This window comes from Leguminivora glycinivorella, chromosome 21 (assembly GCF_023078275.1).
Source record: "Leguminivora glycinivorella isolate SPB_JAAS2020 chromosome 21, LegGlyc_1.1, whole genome shotgun sequence".
Taxonomy (NCBI): Eukaryota; Metazoa; Arthropoda; class Insecta; order Lepidoptera; family Tortricidae; genus Leguminivora; species Leguminivora glycinivorella.
This window is the reverse complement of record NC_062991.1, coordinates 3715775-3736896: the sequence shown is the minus strand read 5'-3', so window position 1 is coordinate 3736896 and position 21122 is coordinate 3715775. Positions and strand designations below refer to the sequence as shown.

Genomic DNA, 21122 nt, shown 5'->3' with positions numbered 1-21122 from the left:
CTTCATCTCAGAAATAGAGACAACTTGAACGATCCATAATTTATTTTTGGCTTTTACGTGCGTTTATAAAAGCGTGTTTTTCTAGTTTTTTTAAACTATAAATTTATTTGAGAATCTGACTAGGAAACAAATCAAATTAGTTACTTTGTCAAATACTAGCTTTTGCCCGCGGGTTCGCTCGCGTTAAACTCGAAAATTGCGGAATTCTCCATACAAACTTTCACCACTGATTTTAAAGAAGTGGGGTGTTAGAAAGAGTAAAAAATGACGTCAATTCGTCGCTCCGTTTTGCCGTGAAAGACGGTTTGTTATTTCGTCAGTAATCGACTTGCAACACTTCGGCTTATTGTCTACCACTTGAGGTCACCCAAGTGTATTTTCTTAATTGTGATAAAATTACTTCAATTACCAGCAATAGGCGGATAGTTGTATGAGGAAATTCCAGCCACGGGACAATTTGACTATAAAACACCTTATAAAACGGAGTCTCATGCCGTGTCTATTTGTTTGTATGTTCGTGATAATTTCAAAAAGCACTGAACGGATTTTCATTCGGTTTTCACCTGTGAATAGAGGGTTCTTGAGGAAGGTTTAGGTATACATATAACTCGGCTAAATAGTCATACGATGTCAACTCCGCAGAGGCGTCACTTTTGTTTATATTCTGCCTATTTAATTAAATACGTATGGGAACGTGCAAGTTAAATGCAATATTAATTTGTATTAAAATTGTCTGTTTATTTTTTGTTTATGCAAAAAAATAGACAATTTTAAATAACGATTCAAAAAACCCTCTCATTCTGAGGCTTATATCCCCTGAGGTATGTACAGTTGTACCATCAGATATATCGAGGCGACCAGGGTGCTCAAACATCTGAGCTGGCCTCTATTGTCATGGCGTTAGAGGGCATGTTGAGATATTTTTGAGCACTGTGGCCGCGGTCCTGGGTTCGAATCCTGGTAAGGGCATTTATTTATGTGATGAACACAGATATTTGTTCCTGAGTCATGGATGTTTTCTATGCAATAAGTATTAAGTAGTAAATCATAATTATGTATCGTCTAAGTACCCAAAACACAAGCCTTCTTGATCGAGCTCACAGTGGGACTCAGTCAATCTGTGTATGGACGTCCTATACTATTGTTTATTAATGGCGACTGTAGGTACATAAATTAACTGGTTCAAGGGATCATGGAAAGCTTTCATAAAAAAAACAGCCATATAGTTATGTACAGATATGATTTTTATTTAATCACCCTTAAATAATATAAGTTTTGTTATCTTTTGCCGCTTTGAAAAATAATTTATTGTCTGATCAGTTTTAGCCTCGTGTTTCATCCATTTCTGCCCCTGTCTTTAAGGCCCAGACGTAAGGCCCAGACGTGCAAAACCTATAATGAAAAAAGTAAATGAAATTACTTAGAAAATAAATAATAAATCATATTTTACCTTTTTTCATCCATTAACTTAAGTAAGTTCTTTATATGACTACGCGCCATGCTGCGGAATTGTCATATATTTTTGGTCAGGCTTTATATTATATTCCGCACATCGCCTTTTACTATCCAAGTATCCACACAATGCACACAACGTCACATCTCTCAATTTTTAGTCTTTGACAAGAGACGCAAAATGGCGTCCACTAAACAATTTGCTCAAATTAAAATTTAAAATGATTATACAATGACTTACCTATAGAAAGTTACTCCTTTTCACTTCGACGTATTGCTTGAATTGTTAGTGCAATATCGCATCACACATGAGGGCATATTTAAATTATTTAACCAGTTTTTATCCTGTTTCGTTTTAAAACATATTACGACCGCCGCGCTTCAGTACTCGTAAGCGACTGAGTGACGTGCGGCCGGCCGGCCGCAGTTGAACGGAACACGGCAGTGATGGGCGATGTCTTCTCTATACGTAGTAGTAATAGCTCAATGTAGAGTAAAAACTGATAATTACTTATACTATAATAGTAAACTTCACGATCATATCAGCTCGTAGTAGGCGACAAATTAGCCACGGCGCGACACGCTAAACCGACGAGAGTAGGCCGCCGCCATCACCGCCACGACTACGCTACCACAGAATATATAAATAGTACAAGCGCTGCCTGCGCTAGAACGCCGAATTCAGTACCCGAACCCGACTAATGGGTACGTAACTAAATGCACAAACGCTCACTATAATATCTGTTTCGTAGCTATCTATCTCTATCGGTCTTGCGTAGTGGCAGGACAGAGCTAGAATGCATTTCTGTCAGCGTCTGGCGTCGACGATTGGGCACAGCGTGTCCTCCTGTGAGTGAGTGATGCTGGCAGGGTCGCCATGTAAGGTGAGGGGTTCGGAGTAGAATAGAAACGAGTGTTTAGCTTATATTATGATTTATTACTGCTCTCTTATATGAGTAATTAATTGGTCCCTATATATAACCTATCAGCTACGTACATAACTATATATAGGTATATACCGTACCTAGTCTGTCAAGCAGTTTCTGTTACGATGTTTTTTTTAAATGTAGGCATGAATTGTCCCATAGATAATATTTTCATGCCTTTTCTAGTGTCAAACTTGTTTGATACCTACACCTATTGGAACCACGATTAAGTTTTTCTTAAGACTTGCTACAGACGGCGCACCTCGACACTTGAGATCGCACGTCCTTCCGCGGCTTTATCCCGGGCGCTAACTCATCGTCAAGAGCGGCTAGCCAATGGCTTACTTTTACTTTCCTAAAGCTGACGAAACCTGTTGCTCCATTATATTCTACCACCGGGAGTCTGTGGAAATTCAAGAGACAGGAGCCTGGGCTGGCCAGGGCGTCGGCGCTGGCATCCTCACCGTCCTGCAAGAAAAACTAGTCAAAGCTTGGGAAAATTCTCACCAGAATTTAAGGAACAGGCGTCATGGGGACTCGTGTTCTCGCGCTCTAGTCCATACATCAAGCACGACTTCAAGTACGGACTCGCGGGCGAGAACAATTATGGTAGACCACCTAAGCTGGACATGTCTGACGTATGCACCCTGAACGGTGGACCAGATTAATCAAAGATGGATTATCATATCGACTAAAGATGGATGTGTGGCGTGACAAGAATGGATAAGATAAAGAATGAGTATACAAGTTACTCGTACCGTACGTATAAGTTTGAAAAATGCACCGATAGCAGAAAAAGTAAGAGCGAGCGTAATAGCATGTAATGCGAAGGGATGAAAATCATTTGACGAGAAAGGTATAACGAATGATTGTTTAAGAAAGTAATGGGAGTTGAAAACCGAGGAAAAGGTGGATGGACTAAATGAGAACTTATATGAAACATTAAAATTTTGAAAAAACCCCCGACCGCGACATAGTGGACCGATTTTCATGAAACATGGCTAAGAACACTCCCGACTAACTCAGCTTTCAAACAAAAAAAACTAAATCGAAATCGGTTCACCCGTTCGGGAGCTACGGTGCCACAGACAGACACACACACACACAGACAAACAGACAGACAGACAGACAGACAGACAGACAGACAGACAGACACGTCAAACTTATAACACCCCGTCGTTTTTGCGTCGGGGGTTAAAAAGCAAGTAAATGATGAGATGACAGGTGAAAGAGGTATGGACGAGAAAGACATGCTACGCAGACCCCAAACGACTTAGATAAAGGCACAGAATATATAATAGTACAAGTACAGAAGGCTCACTCCTTTGATGTTCACAAAATGCCGCCATTCTAAATTCTTACCTACGTTAACAAACGGACCGCACGCAAGCAGCCGACTTTGAATTTTATTGCGCCGCGCGAAGGTCGTCACCACTCAATGGGCCGCGAACTCGCGGCCGCCGACATGTACTTGTAGCGCGGCGATAGAATCGCGGAGTGAGCCGCCCCTGATAAAGGCAAGCGAATGAGGATGATGAGAGATACTTACATCAGTTACAGCGGCAAAACTGTAGCCAGTCCACAGTTCATCCCAGCCTGTCGGACATCTCGGTACAATAGCACTTTGGCTATGCACTGCCATCACGTTATATGGCACTTCGCAGACAACACATCTCGAAATGTATTTCTTAAGCTCTTCTCCTGAGACACTGGGCGGCATTAAATTTGCGTTTTTTAACCAATAGTTGTCGTATATTGGCCTACAGTCGCTGTCCGAACATGTGTGGAACGGCATCGGGTTGAATTTCCTCAAACAGGATCCAGCATTACCCAAGTTTTTGGAAAACAGCGAATAACCCTCCCAGAGCTTCACATGCCCAGCATTACACGAAGGAACATCTTGAGTCTGACTGTGTTTCACTAGCAGTACTCCAGAGCTGATATGTCTTTCTGTAATTCCAGCTTGTGATGCTGATTCTCCTTTTTGGCCTTTCTGTCCAGTAAAACCAGGTTCTCCCATTGCTCCTATGGGTCCCATCTCACCACGTTCACCCTTCGGTCCGGGCATTCCAGGATAACCATCAAGTCCTGGTAGACCAGGTTTACCTGGGGGTCCCATGGGCCCATCGTCACCACGTTCACCTTTTAGTCCAGGGTAACCTTGAAGCCCCGGGACACCAGGAACTCCTGGGAGTCCCATGTCGCCTTTTTGACCTGGCATACCAATTATTCCAGATACTCCAGGATAACCAGGTAGTCCCGTGAATCCCATTTCCCCGCGTTTTTTGCCTGCTGTTTGATCCTTTAATACTTTATCACCTTCACCGTCTTTAGTCACATCTGAAAAAGAAATAGGTATGTGTGTTTGAACACGAGCGAAGCGCCTGACAAGATTTTTATTTCAACATATTGCAAAATTTTAACACATTGCAACACATTGCAAAATTTTAGTGACTAATTCTATGCGGAAAACAGATAGTTGGGAACGAGTGGCATTAAATTTTAAATCGACACGAGTTTTTTTTTGTGAAAACCATGTGGATACAATTAAATCTATGGGAAGTGATATCCATACTATATTAATATTATAAATGGGAAAGTGTGTGTGTCCGTTTATTTGTCCGTCTTTCACGGCAAAACGGAGCGACGAATTGTCGTGATTTTTTAAGTGGAGATACTTGAATGTGAGATAAGCTCTGCCGTGTCACGCCTATCTCCCGTAACTCGAAAAACATAGTTTTGAGTAAAATCAGTTTAAAGTTTTTTTTTGGTAATTCGATCTGCATTCAATACTGGTGTGGAAAAATAAAGAAAAAACTACACAGTTACATTGTAGTAAGTGTAATGCTGTTGCTGATGTAGATGCACAAAAAAAACATATTTTTTGGATATATTTAAAATTATAGGCTATATAGTAGTTAGGCACGACAGGCTCCCCATACAAAGTCTATTTTGCGACGTACTGTAACTCAAGTTACAGTAGTTAGGCACGACACGTTAACTAAAAATATTTTTCTCAGTTGGCTTAGATACTAGTTCATTGTTGTAATAATGTTATAATTCAATCAATAAATAATTATACATCGTGTTTTTTTCGTTTTCCGTTAAATTCGACACACAGGTCCATTAATAAGAAACACGCAGTATATCGTTTTTTGTTAAATTCGAAAAATAAATTCATACATAATAAATTATATAATTAGTGTTAAGTGTCTGACATCACAGGTCAAAACAAATAACATTAGAAAGTGGTAAAAGTTGAACTACCCGTATTCAGTAATTTAATTATTTTTTTTGGTGAATAAGAGTTAACACAGCAGTTTCTTAAAAAAATTGTATTTGACGGATTTGAGCTAAACAACCTTCACTTAAAGTTGACGGAATTCAATAAAAGCACGTTGTATATAGTATTTGAATGTGTGATCAGTTAACTATATAGGTACGTAATCTAGATCACATGTAGCCTTAATATGATATTAAATTTATATTTATTACGTTCTTATAAATTACGGCATAAACTAAACAAAGGATTGTCCTACTGTCCTAAATTATAGATAAACAATGCACCTGTTTGTTTGTCAGCAGGTTGACCCAAATCTTTTGTTATCTATCCGTCCTATTGTTTAGCGAAATATGGGTTAGTGACCTCCTTACTACTACTGGCCTAGTAACCCACATTAAATAATACAATGGGATGGACAGATAACAAAGAAAGGGGCAATGACTCGTGAGCGGTTGAGTTTTTGTCCTGTTCCAGTTTTTGTTTGCATTTTCTCTTACTTAGATAACAATACGTCATTTTTTGCCTATTTTCTTAAATAACTTGAAAATTACCTTACTATAAATTTAAAAAAAAATATTTTTGAAATACTTATAGAAACCTCTTTCATTTGATATGTAACACAATATAGTTCTAGAATTTTTGATTTTTAATTGCCTATTTAACCCCCCAAAAGTGGCCCCTATAATTAAATTTTCTTAATTTAAATTACATGTCCGTCTTTGGGTCACAGGTTTACATATGCGTGCCAAATTTCAAGTTAATCAGTTCAGTAGTTTCGGAGAAAATGGCTGTGACAGACGGACAGACAGACGCACGAGTGATCCTATAAGGGTTCCGTTTTTCCTTTTTGTGGTACGGAACCCTAAAAACATGCTTGAAAAATAAACTGTAGTAGGTTTTTCAAAGTTGTCCACCCCACTTCTTTTGGATTTGGAAATGTTTATGTATTTTCCACTCATCGGGGACATTTTTTTTCTCCTATCAGGATCGAAAGAGCTCTTTCTGAGAGAGATTCTGCGTATGAATCGCGTAAAAAATACCCATGTTACAAAAAAAGTGGGGAGGACAACTTTGAAACAAAATGGTCCAGGTGGTAGGGGTAGGTGGTGGTGGTAGGTGTAGGTAGGTAGATAGATAGATATGTTAGATAAGTAGGTGTGTAGGTAGGTAGGTTATACTCATGTCTGCCAAAAAGATATACATTTATAAAAAGATGTGGAATATTTACTGTATTGTACGGTAGCTAGAGATAAGAATATCATATCGATAATATACTTGTCAATATTTAATTTTGTCAATCACTCTATTTTGCCACAAAAACTTCTATGTCTGCCTATAATATAAGATAAAGTCTGTCGTGCCTAAGTACTGTAACTGAGTTCGAAATTGCTCGATGCGTAAAAGGCGTGTCGTGGCTATCTACTGTAACTGTAGTTACGGGAGATAGCCACAACTCACTATGGCAAAAACTGAGTTACAGTAGTTTAGTGACAAGCTCGTACGGGGAATTGGTAAGAGATTTATGATTTTTTTTTCACTTGGTAGGTGAAGACTTTCAAAAAAACACGAATTAAACTTGTTACGCGTATATCATGTAACTCAAGTTACAGTACATAGGTATGACACGGCAGAGCTACTTTTTGTCTCTTTCTAACGCGAGCGAAACCGCATGCAAAAGCTAGTAAGATATAAACAAAGGTTATGATATACTTACTTCCCGCTCTGCATAACGACACAAAAGCACTCAAGAGAATCAATTTAATAAGTAAATTATTTGTTAAAGACATTTTAGTAACTTAAACCTAAATCCGTTCACATATGAGTATTTTTAAATTATACCTAGTGTTTTTATAAAAATGAATTCTTTTGTTTTTTTTTTATGAAAGATAATTAAAGTTGAACACAACAACCCTATGCTTAAGTCGCTGGAAAAATAAGTCTTTATCAGAGTGAGAGGTTATCGTTTGACATTATCTCTCTGACCTGCATTGACACTTATTTTATCCACTACATTGACACTTAATGCTTCTAGAGTATGTATTTTTATATCTAACTTAATAATGTAATATCTGGGCGACCGAGCTTCGCTCGGTTCTATTTTATTAAATCACGTCTTTAGTTTTAAAAAAAAAACTCTTATAAGGTGCACTAGGGTATTTCCGAATGATTTTTGCACTAGTTGATAAGGTGTATGTGTTTCCATGAATCAGTCAGTATAGCAAAGTTTTTAGACGGAAATAGTGAATACAAATACAAAATACAAAATACAAAATCATTTATTCAGCAAATAGGCCACGGGGGCACTTTTACATGTCACACTTACTAGATGGAATAGCCTAACAATGGATTACAGAATTTTTCATAAATAATGTAAGATTTTTAAAATACAAGCATTTCAAATCTAGTTTGTTTTTTCGTTGCAAAGGTGCAATTCCGAATTGGTTCGGGTAAATTCGAATACACTTGAAAACGAGTTTTATGTGTATGTTGCATAAGAAACATATTACTTTTTTCATTGAAATTACCCTCCCGACTCTTTTTACACGATTTGGCGTATTGGAGTACTTATACATGTAAAAATAGAAATAGAAATATTTTTATTCATGGCAAAATAATACATAGAAGACACACATAAATACAGATCAACAACAGAGAATTGTGTTTGACAAGCTTTTATTTCGGATCGGACCCGATCAGGAATCTGTGCTTACTCAAACTTTAATGACACGTTTATATCCATCATCAATAGTTTCCAAGGGGTCGCCTTATGATAATGTACCTACTTAATAAAAATCCACATATTAAAGGCTTAGCCTTTAACCTTTAAAAAAACGCAAGAAGACCTCCTATTAGGCCTTTATCAATCCATGTTGATGACACACGTGCTTCGTTGAAATTCACCGAACGGACCTGAAGGCAAATGTACATATTTTAGAATCGTTATATCCGAATAACAAAAGAACTTAATTTTGTTTGTTTGAGAACCACTGGCTATTACTTTGAGAAAACAAGGTCGGGTAATTCCGGTACACTTTGTGTCACGGAATTCCCCACTTCGGGTAAATCTGAAAATGTAATAAAATTCAAGCTAGAATAGTTTAGGCCGATTTAAAATGGCTAAAAAACGAAAATCTCTCAAACACAAAGGCAGTCAATTCATTTACTCACCAAAGTACAGAGTTAGCGATGGTCGTCTAATTCCAAATGACAAAAAAGCGGGAATTTTTCACTCGCTCACTAATCTGATGCGCCACAAGCGTAGTTTCGCCGCTAGCGTCTCGAGCCAACTTACGCTGGGAGGGAGATACATGAACGTCATAGGGTGCCTTGCCAGAGCAAATTATGTAGCCGCGTTTAGTAGATATTAGTAATTTTCGGAATATTCCGAATTTCGGAATTAGCCGAGTAAACCTTAAATACAAAAAAAAACATAATTTCTGGCCGGGATTCGAAACCCTGACACCTGCGATCTGTCTGCGAACATTAGACCGACCTCGTACGACTGAGCTACGCGGAGCCGACGCGCGGTCGGCGAAATTAACGACCATATTTTACGTTTACTAACGCGAAAGAAAAACGCATGAAAATCGAAGATTATATACAATACTTCTCTCTTAAAATAAAGGACTACGCCTAACTAAAAATAAGGTTAGACCGTTACGGCTCAGCCACGACATTGGTCTAAGCGCGACAGCGGTGAGCAGCGGCCATACATTGGAGCGAGACACAGCGATGGGACTTTTCATTCGCACGTATGGCCGCCGCTCACCGCTGTCGCGCTTAGACCAATGTCGTGGCTGGGCCGTTAAAGTGTAATACAAAAACTTCAATAAGTATTTATTGACTTTATTAAGATCTACATTTTTTATAAATTTTATCTTTTTTTTTTAATTTATTCGTTATTTAGCCTATGTACATACAGTGAGTCCAAGGTGGGATTGATGTGAAACATATTTTGAATGAATAATGATTTAATGAACTATATAATTGGAAAAGAGATATTTTAATAAGTAAATAAGATTGGTAAAGACCCTTATTCATAAACGTGCTCTAAAGTTATCAAGCCGATAAAGTTCCTTTGTCCCTTTCCGGCGTATTGGTGTGATAGAAAGGGACAAACGAACTTTATCGGCTTGATAACTTTAGTGTATGTTTATGAATAAGGCAATTGTCAATATAAACGTCGTCCATATTTTTTCTCCTTGGGTAACTTGCCAAAGTCACAGTCGCTTACGCTAATATCCTTAGCTGGCTCTGTCGCGCCAAAACGGAATAGCGATAGAGCTACGATAACGATATGAGGAGCGTAAACGATTGTGATCGTGGCTAGGTGCCCTGGATATTTAAATTATAATTATATAAAATATGAACTAACCTGGCAGGCAATCACTGTTGCATGATAAACGATATAAAATCAGGCCGTCCTTTTCGCACTATTTGTCAGTGAGATAGGGACGCATCGATGCGAGTTTATTTTATTTTAATCATAGTTATGCATTAGACATTTTAGTTATTACAAGCAGTGGAAAAAAACGGAAAGGCAGAGTATAACTATGATTACAAAATATCTGAATAATGTAAAATATTCTCCATAAAGGGCTTCCAGGAGTAAAATCAGGACCACGTTTGTATGGAGAATCGATCGTCACCGTTCCTCTAAAGACTGTAAAAATGTGAAGTACTTAGCTTATAATGGACAAATAAAAAAATTATTTTTGTCCTCCAATTATGTAATACATTAGAAATGATTTAGAATTGATGCATGTGGATTTTAAAGGCGAAAATGACGTAGATGTCAAAACCTTAAACATACAATTCTTAACCTGACAGATTTGATTCAACATGGAGTACTACAGTCCGTATAAATTAATTTTATTCTGCTTTTAGACTCTACATTGACAATATTGTAAAATTTCAATACCTTGTAAGACATAGGGCGCAAAAACATCTAATACAATTGTAATGACATTAACGTATAAGACACGCTTTAAAAAAATATATCCTTTATGTTTGTCACTTTATGTACGAAGTTATGCGCAAATCTGTCAGATTAAAATAACAATTTATAAATTTAGACTTAACACATTTATAAGTAGAAAAGCGAATTACTAAACGAATCAGATCTAATTATAATAAAACAAATATAATTTTCCTAAAATTCGTATAAAATGTCCATGTTTATTTATGTCAAATTAATATTTTTAAGTCAGTAATTTATTTCTATTTTTTATAAAAATCTGGTTTAACTATAGACCATAATGTAAAAATGAATATTTTGTATGATTGATGTACCTATAGAGTGACAGGTAATTAAAGAATAAGATATAATTATATTAGTTTATAATCAACATAATTTTATAATTATACCACAGCGAAATATACCTACAAAAAGGCCTCAAGCTAGGGGCACCCGTCAACTGTCAATTTACAGTTAAATCTACACGAGCAAAACGATCTGAACACGCTTTTATATCCATAAGATTAGTCGTGTTCTGATATTTTTGCACGCGTAACTGTGTGGATGTAACTGAACATGACTGTGGGTAAAAATCGTCGCACGCGTCAAAATCAAAATAAAGACGCTCATACGTCACTAGATAACTTTTGCTATTCTACAAATGAAACAAAAAAGGTGGTCTGTTACATACATATTTTGAAACTGTTTTTCCATTTACTTCATTTTTGAATACACAAAAAAAAACAGATTTTTAACCTTCACAAAGTGGACTAGAGGATAAAGGGCCTTCTAAATAGGCCATATTTGGTCACTGCAATATGCAGCCGACATCTATTAGTGGCCCTCTCTTACTTACATGTTAGAGAAAGACACTACACATTGAGGCGAATCTATAGCCCGCTTAGCTCCTTCACAAAAACTTTCATTTCATACAAAGTTTGATTCTACTTTTTTAATAAGTAGATTTAACAGGAAAATTAGTATTACCCAAAGAGTCTATGGAAATACAAGTTCTAAAAAATGCTTCATATACTTTTTTTGTTCAAAACTTTTCTAGTGACCTTACTATTTTTTTGTTAACCCACTCACCCTCGTTAGGTCTCGGGGTGCCCGTATGGCGGTTCAAAAATTGCAAATAGAACATAAGTCCACACATTAATACTATGAAACAACCAATAACAGAAACGCTCATAATTAAGTATTAAAGTCAAAAATATCCTTAAAGTAAGAAAATTGATAGGCCGATTTCTATTTTTTTTTTGTTAAATTTTGATAAAATTTGGCGAATGGACAGGAAGTCACTTATTCTGTACACGATAAGCTTTACATCAAAGTAGGCCCTAAAATATCTTTCACTGAGTTATGAAACAAGTGCTAGTAACAGGAAATTAGAAACTAGGGACGATAAATTAAGAGTTTCCTCCTAAAGAGTTACGACCCGCGTCCTAGACAGAATCTACGCAAGCCCCAATTCAATTTTAAATTGAAATTGGCAAATTTTGATACCTGGCAGGCAATCATGGTTGCGTAATTAACGATAAAACGTCAGGCCGTCCCTAACGCATTAACAAATAAAGCGAAAAGGACGGCCTGACGTTTTATCGTTAATCACGCGAACGTGATTGCCATGCTGCAAGGGAAGCATGGTCGCGCGATAGACGATAAAATATCAGGCCGTCCCTATCGCACTCACAAATAGTGCGATAGGGACGGCCTGCTATTTTATCACTTATCGCGCGAACATGATTGCCTGCCTGGTCGTCAGTCAGGACATTAAATCGATATAAGTTGCGAATTACCTATATTCGCAAATGTATTGTACAGCGTTTTACCGTTTGTACGTGTCTGTGAAAAACACAAAACGGCATTATAAATTGTTGGCATAGTTATGTATATAGCGCCGTATGTAGATATTTTTTATTTGACTGAAAATTACGTACCTTCGAAATTATTTTACTCACTCAGCCAAATTTTACCCAAATATAACAAAATAAATTCTATAACCAAATAAAAATCGGCCCGTACAGTGTGGTATCACATAGACAGACAGAAACCCACACACCCACAACATATATTGGTCCGTGCTACATACTTTATATAAAATATACACCTAATAGTCCGTCTGGTATATTGCACAAATATATTTTAATCCGAGACTATCGCAAACTTTATATAGTCTTTCTAATCGAAAATATTGTAAAATAGAAAAATATGTCCTGCATACATGACACCAAAGAAATCATTACGTATAGAACAAAAAACCTTCACAATTTATACATTTCAAATATTTTTATTATGCATTTTTGCAATCCCCGGCCAGTCTTATTAATTCCATTAAAAGTAAAAAAAAATTACGTACTCGTACGTATAAAGCGTATGTAACGTATAATTCCATTCAGACTAACAAAATAAACAAATAAAAAGAGGTCAACCGGGGTATTTCCGTTTAACTGTGGGCACAAAAAGCTGGTAGCGATTTTGAAAGCCCTGCCGGTGCAAACGTTAGGTACTTTTAATGTCAAGAAATTATGACGTTTACCGTCGGTACTAACACAATCGTTACCAACATAGCCTGGTCAGACTTTAGACTCAGACCCTTTTAGATTCATAAACGTACTCTAAAGTTATCAAGCCGATAAAGTTCGTTTATCCCTTTCCGACGTATTTGTGTGATAGAAAAGGACAAACGAACTTTATCGGCCTGATAACTTTAGTATACGTTTATGAAGAAGGGGGAATAACATACATAAATAAATTCGTCTGTATTCTCAAAAGGGCCACATTAAACTGCTCAAGTTTCATTGACGTTCTTATCAATTAACAGGTTAAAAAAAACAAGTTGTAATATTTTAGACATTAAAATGTACGAAAATATTGGAAAGTAAAACCGGTACAGGTCAATTCACAAGAGCTGGCGCGAATGGAACGAACGAGTGAATGAAAATATGCATGTGTGTGACAGATTAATCGATAAAATGGTAGGTCTTGACAGTTACTATTGTATATCGATACGGGTGTCACCACAGATATAGGAAGGAAGAGATCGGACATGATGGGCGATTTGTATTGAATACGCCCGTCGCAAGTTCTTGAGACCACACACTTGTAGATGGACGCACATATCGCGCAATACACGCGCATCATTTCCATGTCTGTGTACATGCGAACGACCAGCGAGTTGTGTCATCACGCACGCACACAACTACAACTGCTATACGTCCGGTTTGTCCGCTCTACAGTATTACACTGAGGGGGCATACTCAGTGCTCAATACAAAGTTTAGTTCATTCCATCCATGGCAGCTTTCGTGAAATGACCTGTATATATTTGTGCATCATACCGGTCGCCGACATCGTGGCTAGAGCTACTCTAATATATCATTTTGTGTATCTTGAGGATCTTGCCTAGGCGCTGCTTGGCTGTCTTCATACCCTTTTTCAGTCTTGAATCTATAAAAAAATATATTACTGTAAGTATAAGGCATATCATAGGGGCGTAATTTATTTTTGGGAAATTTCAAATAATCGATTTTTTTTTTGTGAACAATCAAGAGAGTCTTTACAGATTTAATATGAAACGTCTTGCCTTCGTATGTTCCCGGAAAATCAACGTGTAACGCTATTTCAGTCAATCTCAGTACAAGGAGTATTGACCGAACTAGCACGACAAATACGAACGTTTCCGAGAAAATGCGAGGGAAAGCTATTATGTACTACATCTGTAGTATTTCTGCTGTCCTAGCTGAAATGTTAATTTTCCTAAAGGTTTTAAATAGAAAAACGTCAACTAGAATGTTCCAATACCGTTCCAGTTCCTTTTATTTAATGTAATATTTGTAAAAAAATAGATATACTACTTACTCTTGTTATTTGGCGTATTGTGTACCGGCGGCGGGGGCCGCCTACTTTTTGTGGCGAGCACCGCTCGTTTCGCGTTCTGAAACAAACATCAATGTTGAGAAATGGAGAATATAAATTTTAGGTATGTACATTTAAACTCGTATACAGTATTGTGCGTTGATTTCATAACTTAAAGATCCTGGGTATGCGCGCATTTGGCCGCATTCCGGCACTATTAGCTAATAGTATTAGCATGTGAATGATGAGACGACGGACGTTAGACGCATAAGAGGGACATGCTACGCCGACTGCAAATGAACAAAGATAGTATTCTGTACCTACATTGCTGCTGCGGGGAGGGCTGGTGCGCGCACACATTCTGCCGCATTCCTACACTAGTGTTAGCATGGAGATATTAAGAGAAGCATGGTAATGTGAGGACGTCGCGGATGGTATTCTGTACCTGGTCTCTCCGCTGGGCAGGCGCGGACGGGTGCGGGTGCGGGTGCTGGTGCGCGGCGGCGTGGAGGGCGGCGCGCACGCACTCGCGCCGCACGCCCGCGCGCGCCGGCCCGCGCAGCCGCGGCACCAGCCGCCCCAGCCGCGCGCGCGGCGACCACGACTCGTCCCTGACAACACAACCAAGTGTAATGGCCGCTGTACACATGTGGCCAACGGTTCCACCAACCCTCGGTGGAACCCCTTGGCCAAGATAAGAGTCGCTGTTTACACATTCGCGAACCAATCACTTGGCATTGGCTCTTCATGAAAGATGGACGTGGAATGGAAAAGGCTAGGTAATGCTAGATCATTTACGTTGTCAGCAAAATTTGATTAAAAAATAATAACCCCGTAATAAAATTAAATTATTTGAAATATTATCAGTTTTTTAATATTATGATAAGTACATTTATCTTTTTTTGGCAATACATTAAACATTAGCAAGGTTATTTTATTTCCTAAAATCAACACTATTATTGGCATAGATAAACTTATCATTTTCGTAAATATTTCACTACTGTCCTCTCTGACGGTTGCCGACAAACTGAATGAGGCGCCAACGTGTGAACGCAGTTGGCCATTGGCGCCAAGATCCTTTGATGTGTGGACAAAAAACCGACACCAGTCGATTGGCCGGCCAGCGCTAGCGCCAACTACCAACATACGGCCAAGTAGCCCGCTAAACGCTTGGCCAAGGGGTTCCACCAAGGGTTGGACCAACCGTTGGCCTCATGTGTACAGCGGCCATAAGGTTACATACTGTGTAAGTGTAGTTCCTGAGTACATGCTCATATTGGGCGTGCGAAATGCATATCAAACGATTAAAGGCCTCAATGGACGCTCGGCGGCAGAGCGAGCAGTCAGGCAGACTCCCTCGCGTGCACTTTATGCAATATCGACTCAGGACACTTATATGAGCTTCAATTGATTGACATGCACTCAGGCCTTACACTTTAAATTCTAGCATTTTGTACACATATTTAATAATACATTATGAAACAAGTGCAGAAAAAGGGAAGTTCAAAACGAATAACAATAAATCAACCGTCTGCCTCCTTTCTCTTCGCACGTATGTATTGTACAACAGTACATATCGTGACTACTTTAAAAAAAAAACGTGTATCTTCGTCTGTCAATGAAAAGAAAATTGTAGTAAGTATGTATGGAATGCATATAGACTTACTGCGTTTTAACTTTGAGGAACGGCGTGAGATACGAGATTTTTTAAAAGTAGTGACGATATGGCCCTTTGAATTTTCGACATGGCAAAAAATAAAACTGTACACATTATAGGCACTGGTCGCACCGCGAGCTAGTAAACTATGAGCTATCGGCTATAAAAACGAACAAAAGATAATCACTCCCGTGTAAAAAAGACAATAAAAGGTGAGCGTCAGGACCCCTGGACCACTACAGATATTTGATGTTTAGTACATACTAAAATTTAGTACCTATTTGATACTATTTGGTACCTGAGTACATATATTTGGTACCTCCACTGATATCGAAAAATCGAGCGAATAAAGTGGCCAGACATTCTGACGTCAGGATGTCTGGACCATTTTTGGTTTACATAGTTCTAGACAACACTACTAATTGATATCTTAGTCAATATTTACTACCTATTTGGTACCTGTCAATATATTTTTTCAAATTTTTTTGGCGTACCAGAAAAAAGTTATGACGGAATTTAAAGTTGTGAGCCCGGCCGTGCCGTTGAAGTATGTAGCGCCAGTCAAAAGAATAGAGGCAAATCCGCCTGCCCTCCTGCGCGTCAACTTAAATAGGAATTTATTTTTAGGCACTCGCACATCATCTCTACTGACTAGTGACATTAATATAGTCGAAATATAAAAGTAATTAGTGTAATTACACTAGTTTTCAACTTTAAATTCCATCATAACTTTTTTCTGGTACGCCAAAAAAATTTGAAAAAAATATATTGACAGGTACCAAATAGGTAGTAAATATTGACTAAGATATCAATTAGTAGTGTTGTCTAGAACTATGTAAACCAAAAATGGTCCAGACATCCTGACGTCAGAATGTCTGGCCACTTTATTCGCTCGATTTTTCGATATCAGTGGAGGTACCAAATATATGTACTCAGGTACCAAATAGTATCAAATAGGTACTAAATTTTAGTATGTACTAAACATCAAATATCTGTAGTGGTCCAGGGGTCCTGACGCTCACAATAAAAGAGACACGGCGATATTTATACTTACTAGCCCAGCGGTGAGCTATCAATATCGCCGTGTCTCTTTTATTTGCACGGGAGTGCTTATTTTTTGTTCGTTTTTACAGCCGATAGCTTACTAGCTCGCGGTGGGACCAGTACCAGTGCCTTAGTCATCAAAGCCAGTATTTTCATTTCGCACAATAGCTAAAGCAATATAGTTAGAAGTTTAGAGCCCCTAACTGATCAAATAACCTAACCACAAAATTAAAATTTTGAAAAATCCCGACCGCGTCATAGTAGACCGATTTTCATGAAACATGGCTAAGAACACTCCCGACTTACTCAGCTTTCAGACAAAAAAAACTAAATCCAAATCGGTTCATCCGTTCGGGAGCTACGATGCCACAGACCCCGTCGTTTTTGCGTCGGGGGTTAAAAAACCGGAATAAGACCAAAGACCGAAAGTTGACAATTTCCGGCCATAAAAGAAATAGTTATTTGTTATACAAGGGGGCAAAGTTGTATTTTAACGCCGAGTGTGGAATTGAAAAACGAGCAAGTGAAAGGATTCTATAGTTGAACCACGAGCGAAGCGAGTGGTTCGAGAATAGAATCCTGAACTTGCGAGGGGAAAATGTACTTACTTATCACCCTTAGACCTAGAATCCACCCTGTTTCTGGAGTTCCGCCGCCGCCGCGATGACGTCCAGTCTTCATCTTCGTCCGAACTCATCTCCAAGGATGGATACACTGTAAAAATATGCAGGGTTTTACTATATTGTCGTCTCCACACGCTTGGCAAACAGCGAACATAAAACAGACACGAATATTTGGATACAGCATGAAATTAAAATAGCGAAATTGATAATATTGTTAGATATTTTCAGTTATTTTTCCGGTTGTATAGTTAAATTTACATACATACATACAATCACGCCTGTTTCCCTTATAGGGGTAGGCAGAGCACATGCAACTGCTAAAGTTACAGTGCCACTCTTGGCAAATAAGGGGTTGAAAAAAAACGAAACTGTGACATTGCAGTGACAGGTTGCCAGCCTCTCGCCTACGCCACAATTTACCCCATATCCCACAGTCGCCTTCTACCCACGGGAAGAAAGGGGGTGGTGAAATTCTTAACCCGTCACCACACGGCGGAATTTTAGTTAAATTTAATTTCATTATTTTTTTTAATAAATATAATAATGATCACATTTCCCTAAACACTTCGCTCAATGCACTTCTTGGACGACATCTTTATCAAGAGCGACTTGTGCAGTCGACTACAAAGAGATGTATCCTCTTTTTCACCTTATTGCACTGTAATAAGGTGAAAAAATGGATACATATCTTTGTAGTCGACTGTACACACAGAGCAGACGTACAAATTCACTTTCCATTAGAAAATGGTTCTTTTACACATAGAGCATAGACCCTTTCGGCATAGAACGTCAAATATGTATTTTCCCGGCACATGACATTCGAAAAGATGGATGGACTGTTAGAAGTGATATTATGACATAAAAGCAAGTATATGATATGACGGGCGATATAGAGGTATGGAAGAGAAAAGCTAACCATACACGCACAGATTTCTCCGCCGGGCAAGCCTTGGATCTGATCCGCGACTTCGGCGACGGGCATCAGTTTGTGAGCGCAACTGAGGTGCGATCCGGCGGGCACATCCGCGCTACACACACACGCGCGGGCAGCCGACGGGTCTGCCCGGCCCATACCAAACTATATACTACTTGAGTAGCAAATATAACCTAATATGTAACCCATTCTCCACATGCTTGAATAAATCATTTCATTTCATTTACCCGATACGTAGGTTTCTTCGTAATGGTAGGCGGGCAAATCCATGTCTATTACTCGCCACACACGGACGGATGTGCCCGCCGAGCACATCTGCCGGGCAGATCTGACGTGCAGATCCATACGTGTGTATGGCTAATAAGGGCAAGCAATTGAATGACTACTTACCATATTCTTCGTCTCGATGCACCTCTTTGATGACATCTTCCTCTTCCAGGGGGTCTTCGACTCGCGGCGCTGGTTTACGCACTCTCTTGTTGCCGCGCGAGCTAGCGCTGATAACAATATTTCATGTGAACATTAAACAATAGTTACACCTTGACTTATATTGACCGGGATATAGACCGTGATTACATTTTTGATTTTTGTCGAGCTCCCGATATTTCGACGCAGTTGCATGCATCATGATCACGGAAAACTGAAGAAGGCGGGTGGATGTCAAAGTAGCGCAGACAGCGCGCGATCTACCCTCCTTCAAAAATCAAAAAGGTAATCACGGTCTACATCCCGGTCAGTATTCAAAAAGTTGAATGCATAATTTTGGGGATCCTGATTTGTAAGTAATTTGATATTGGCTATTAGGACAACTAAGCAATGAGAAAATGATACCTTTCCGTGGGTGCCTCAGGTTCGTCGCTAGCCAGCCCGAACGTCCGAGGCGGCGCCTCGTACCGCTCGCTTATGCTGAGCATGCCCGCCACTGCTACTGCCGCGTCTTCCCTGAAATACGACCATTTTATACAACACTGAAACAGTCTAGCGCCAGTAACAAGGGCCAAATGATGGGCTGTATAAATTTATAACTGCATTCCAAAAGACATTCAAAATTTAGAAAATGATAATTGTTTTTATAAAGAATTGAAGAAATGGTTAATCAAAAATGCATTCTATGATGTAAAAGAATTTTGTGACATTTAAACATTTATGTAATGTATTCAATTATTATTCTAATTATTTTTAATATTGTATTATGATCTCTTAATTTAATTCAAAACTTAAAGTTTAATTATTATTCTAAATTTTAATATATGAACTGTAACTGTTGACGTGTAATGTATCTGTGCATTTACGAAATAAATGAATATGAATATAGAGGTCACGCGATTGCCATCTTACGATTGATAATTTACGTCAAAGTGGTGCCCTCTATAGTTGACGTACGTTTATTGTAGAGACCAACGAAATAAAATAACAATGAAAAATATCTAATTAGTAAATATATATTTGGAAAAGGGTAAAAAACATGTACCTACATATAAAGATGCGTTGCAACGTTCAGGCCTATAAGCATGCCCTATCGCACTTACATATAGTTCGTCGGCCTGATGTTTTATCATTTATCGCGCGACCATGCTTGCCTGCCAGGATTAAATAACGAGAACTACTCATTGTATTTATACCAAGGGTTATAACTTCTTCATAATGTAGGTAAAAAGCATTTTCATTTATTTACAAAATCTGCGACAGACAATTTTTTTTTTTTATACCACGTCGGTGGCAAACAGGTATACGGCCCGCCTGATGGAAAGCGTCACGGGGTGTCACGTGCGCGTTGCCGACCCATTAGAAACTTGTACACTCCTTTTTAGGGTTCTGTAGTCAACTAGGAACCCTTATAGTTTCGCCATGTCTGTCTGTCCGTCCGTCCGTCCGTCCGTCCGTCCGTCCGTCCGTCCGTCCGCGGATAATCTCAGTAACCGTAAGCACTAGAAAGCTGAAATTTGGTATCAATATGTATATCAATCACGCCAACAAAGTGCAAAAATAAAAAATGGAAAAAAATGTTTTATTAGGGTACCCCCCTACATGTAAAGTGGGGGCTGATATTTTTTTTCATTCCAAACCCAACGTGTGATATATTGTTGGATAGGTATTTTAAAATGAATAAGGGTTTATTAAGATCGTTTTTTGATAATATTAATATTTTCGGAAATAATCGCTCCTAAAGGAAAAAAGAGTGCGTCCCCCCCTCTAACTTTTTGAACCATATGTTTAAAAAATATGAAAAAAATCACAAAAGTAGAACTTTATAAAGACTTTCTAGGAAAATTGTTTTGAACTTGATAGGTTCAGTAGTTTTTGAGAAAAATACGAAAAACTACGGAACCCTACACTGAGCGTGGCCCGACACGCTCTTGACCGGTTTTTTTTGAAGAACCCCATACTG

At 38.5% G+C, this 21122-nt stretch overlaps 2 protein-coding genes across 2 annotated transcripts in view; both read right to left on the bottom strand.

Moving 5' to 3' along the window:
* Positions 1–2368: 2368 nt before the first annotated feature.
* Positions 2369–7604, bottom strand: LOC125237554 (collagen alpha-2(IV) chain-like). Its single transcript, XM_048144684.1, has 3 exons — positions 7376–7604; positions 3928–4718; positions 2369–2846 (listed from the first exon to the last, which is right to left on the bottom strand). Exons 1-3 carry the CDS (start codon positions 7446–7448, stop codon positions 2616–2618), a joined length of 1095 nt encoding a protein of 364 aa, XP_048000641.1. The 5' UTR covers positions 7449–7604; the 3' UTR covers positions 2369–2615.
* Positions 7605–9491: 1887 nt separating this feature from the next.
* LOC125237311 (lysine-specific demethylase phf2-like) overlaps positions 9492–21122 on the bottom strand; it is a 77336-nt gene continuing 65705 nt past the window's right edge. The window contains exons 19-24 of the mRNA XM_048144300.1: positions 19565–19675; positions 19124–19230; positions 17785–17890; positions 14921–15086; positions 14479–14554; positions 9492–14067 (exon numbers count right to left, since the gene is read on the bottom strand). Coding sequence (XP_048000257.1) covers positions 13988–14067; positions 14479–14554; positions 14921–15086; positions 17785–17890; positions 19124–19230; positions 19565–19675 — 646 coding nt within the window. The 3' untranslated portion in view covers positions 9492–13987. The remainder of the gene's footprint in view (positions 14068–14478; positions 14555–14920; positions 15087–17784; positions 17891–19123; positions 19231–19564; positions 19676–21122) is intronic.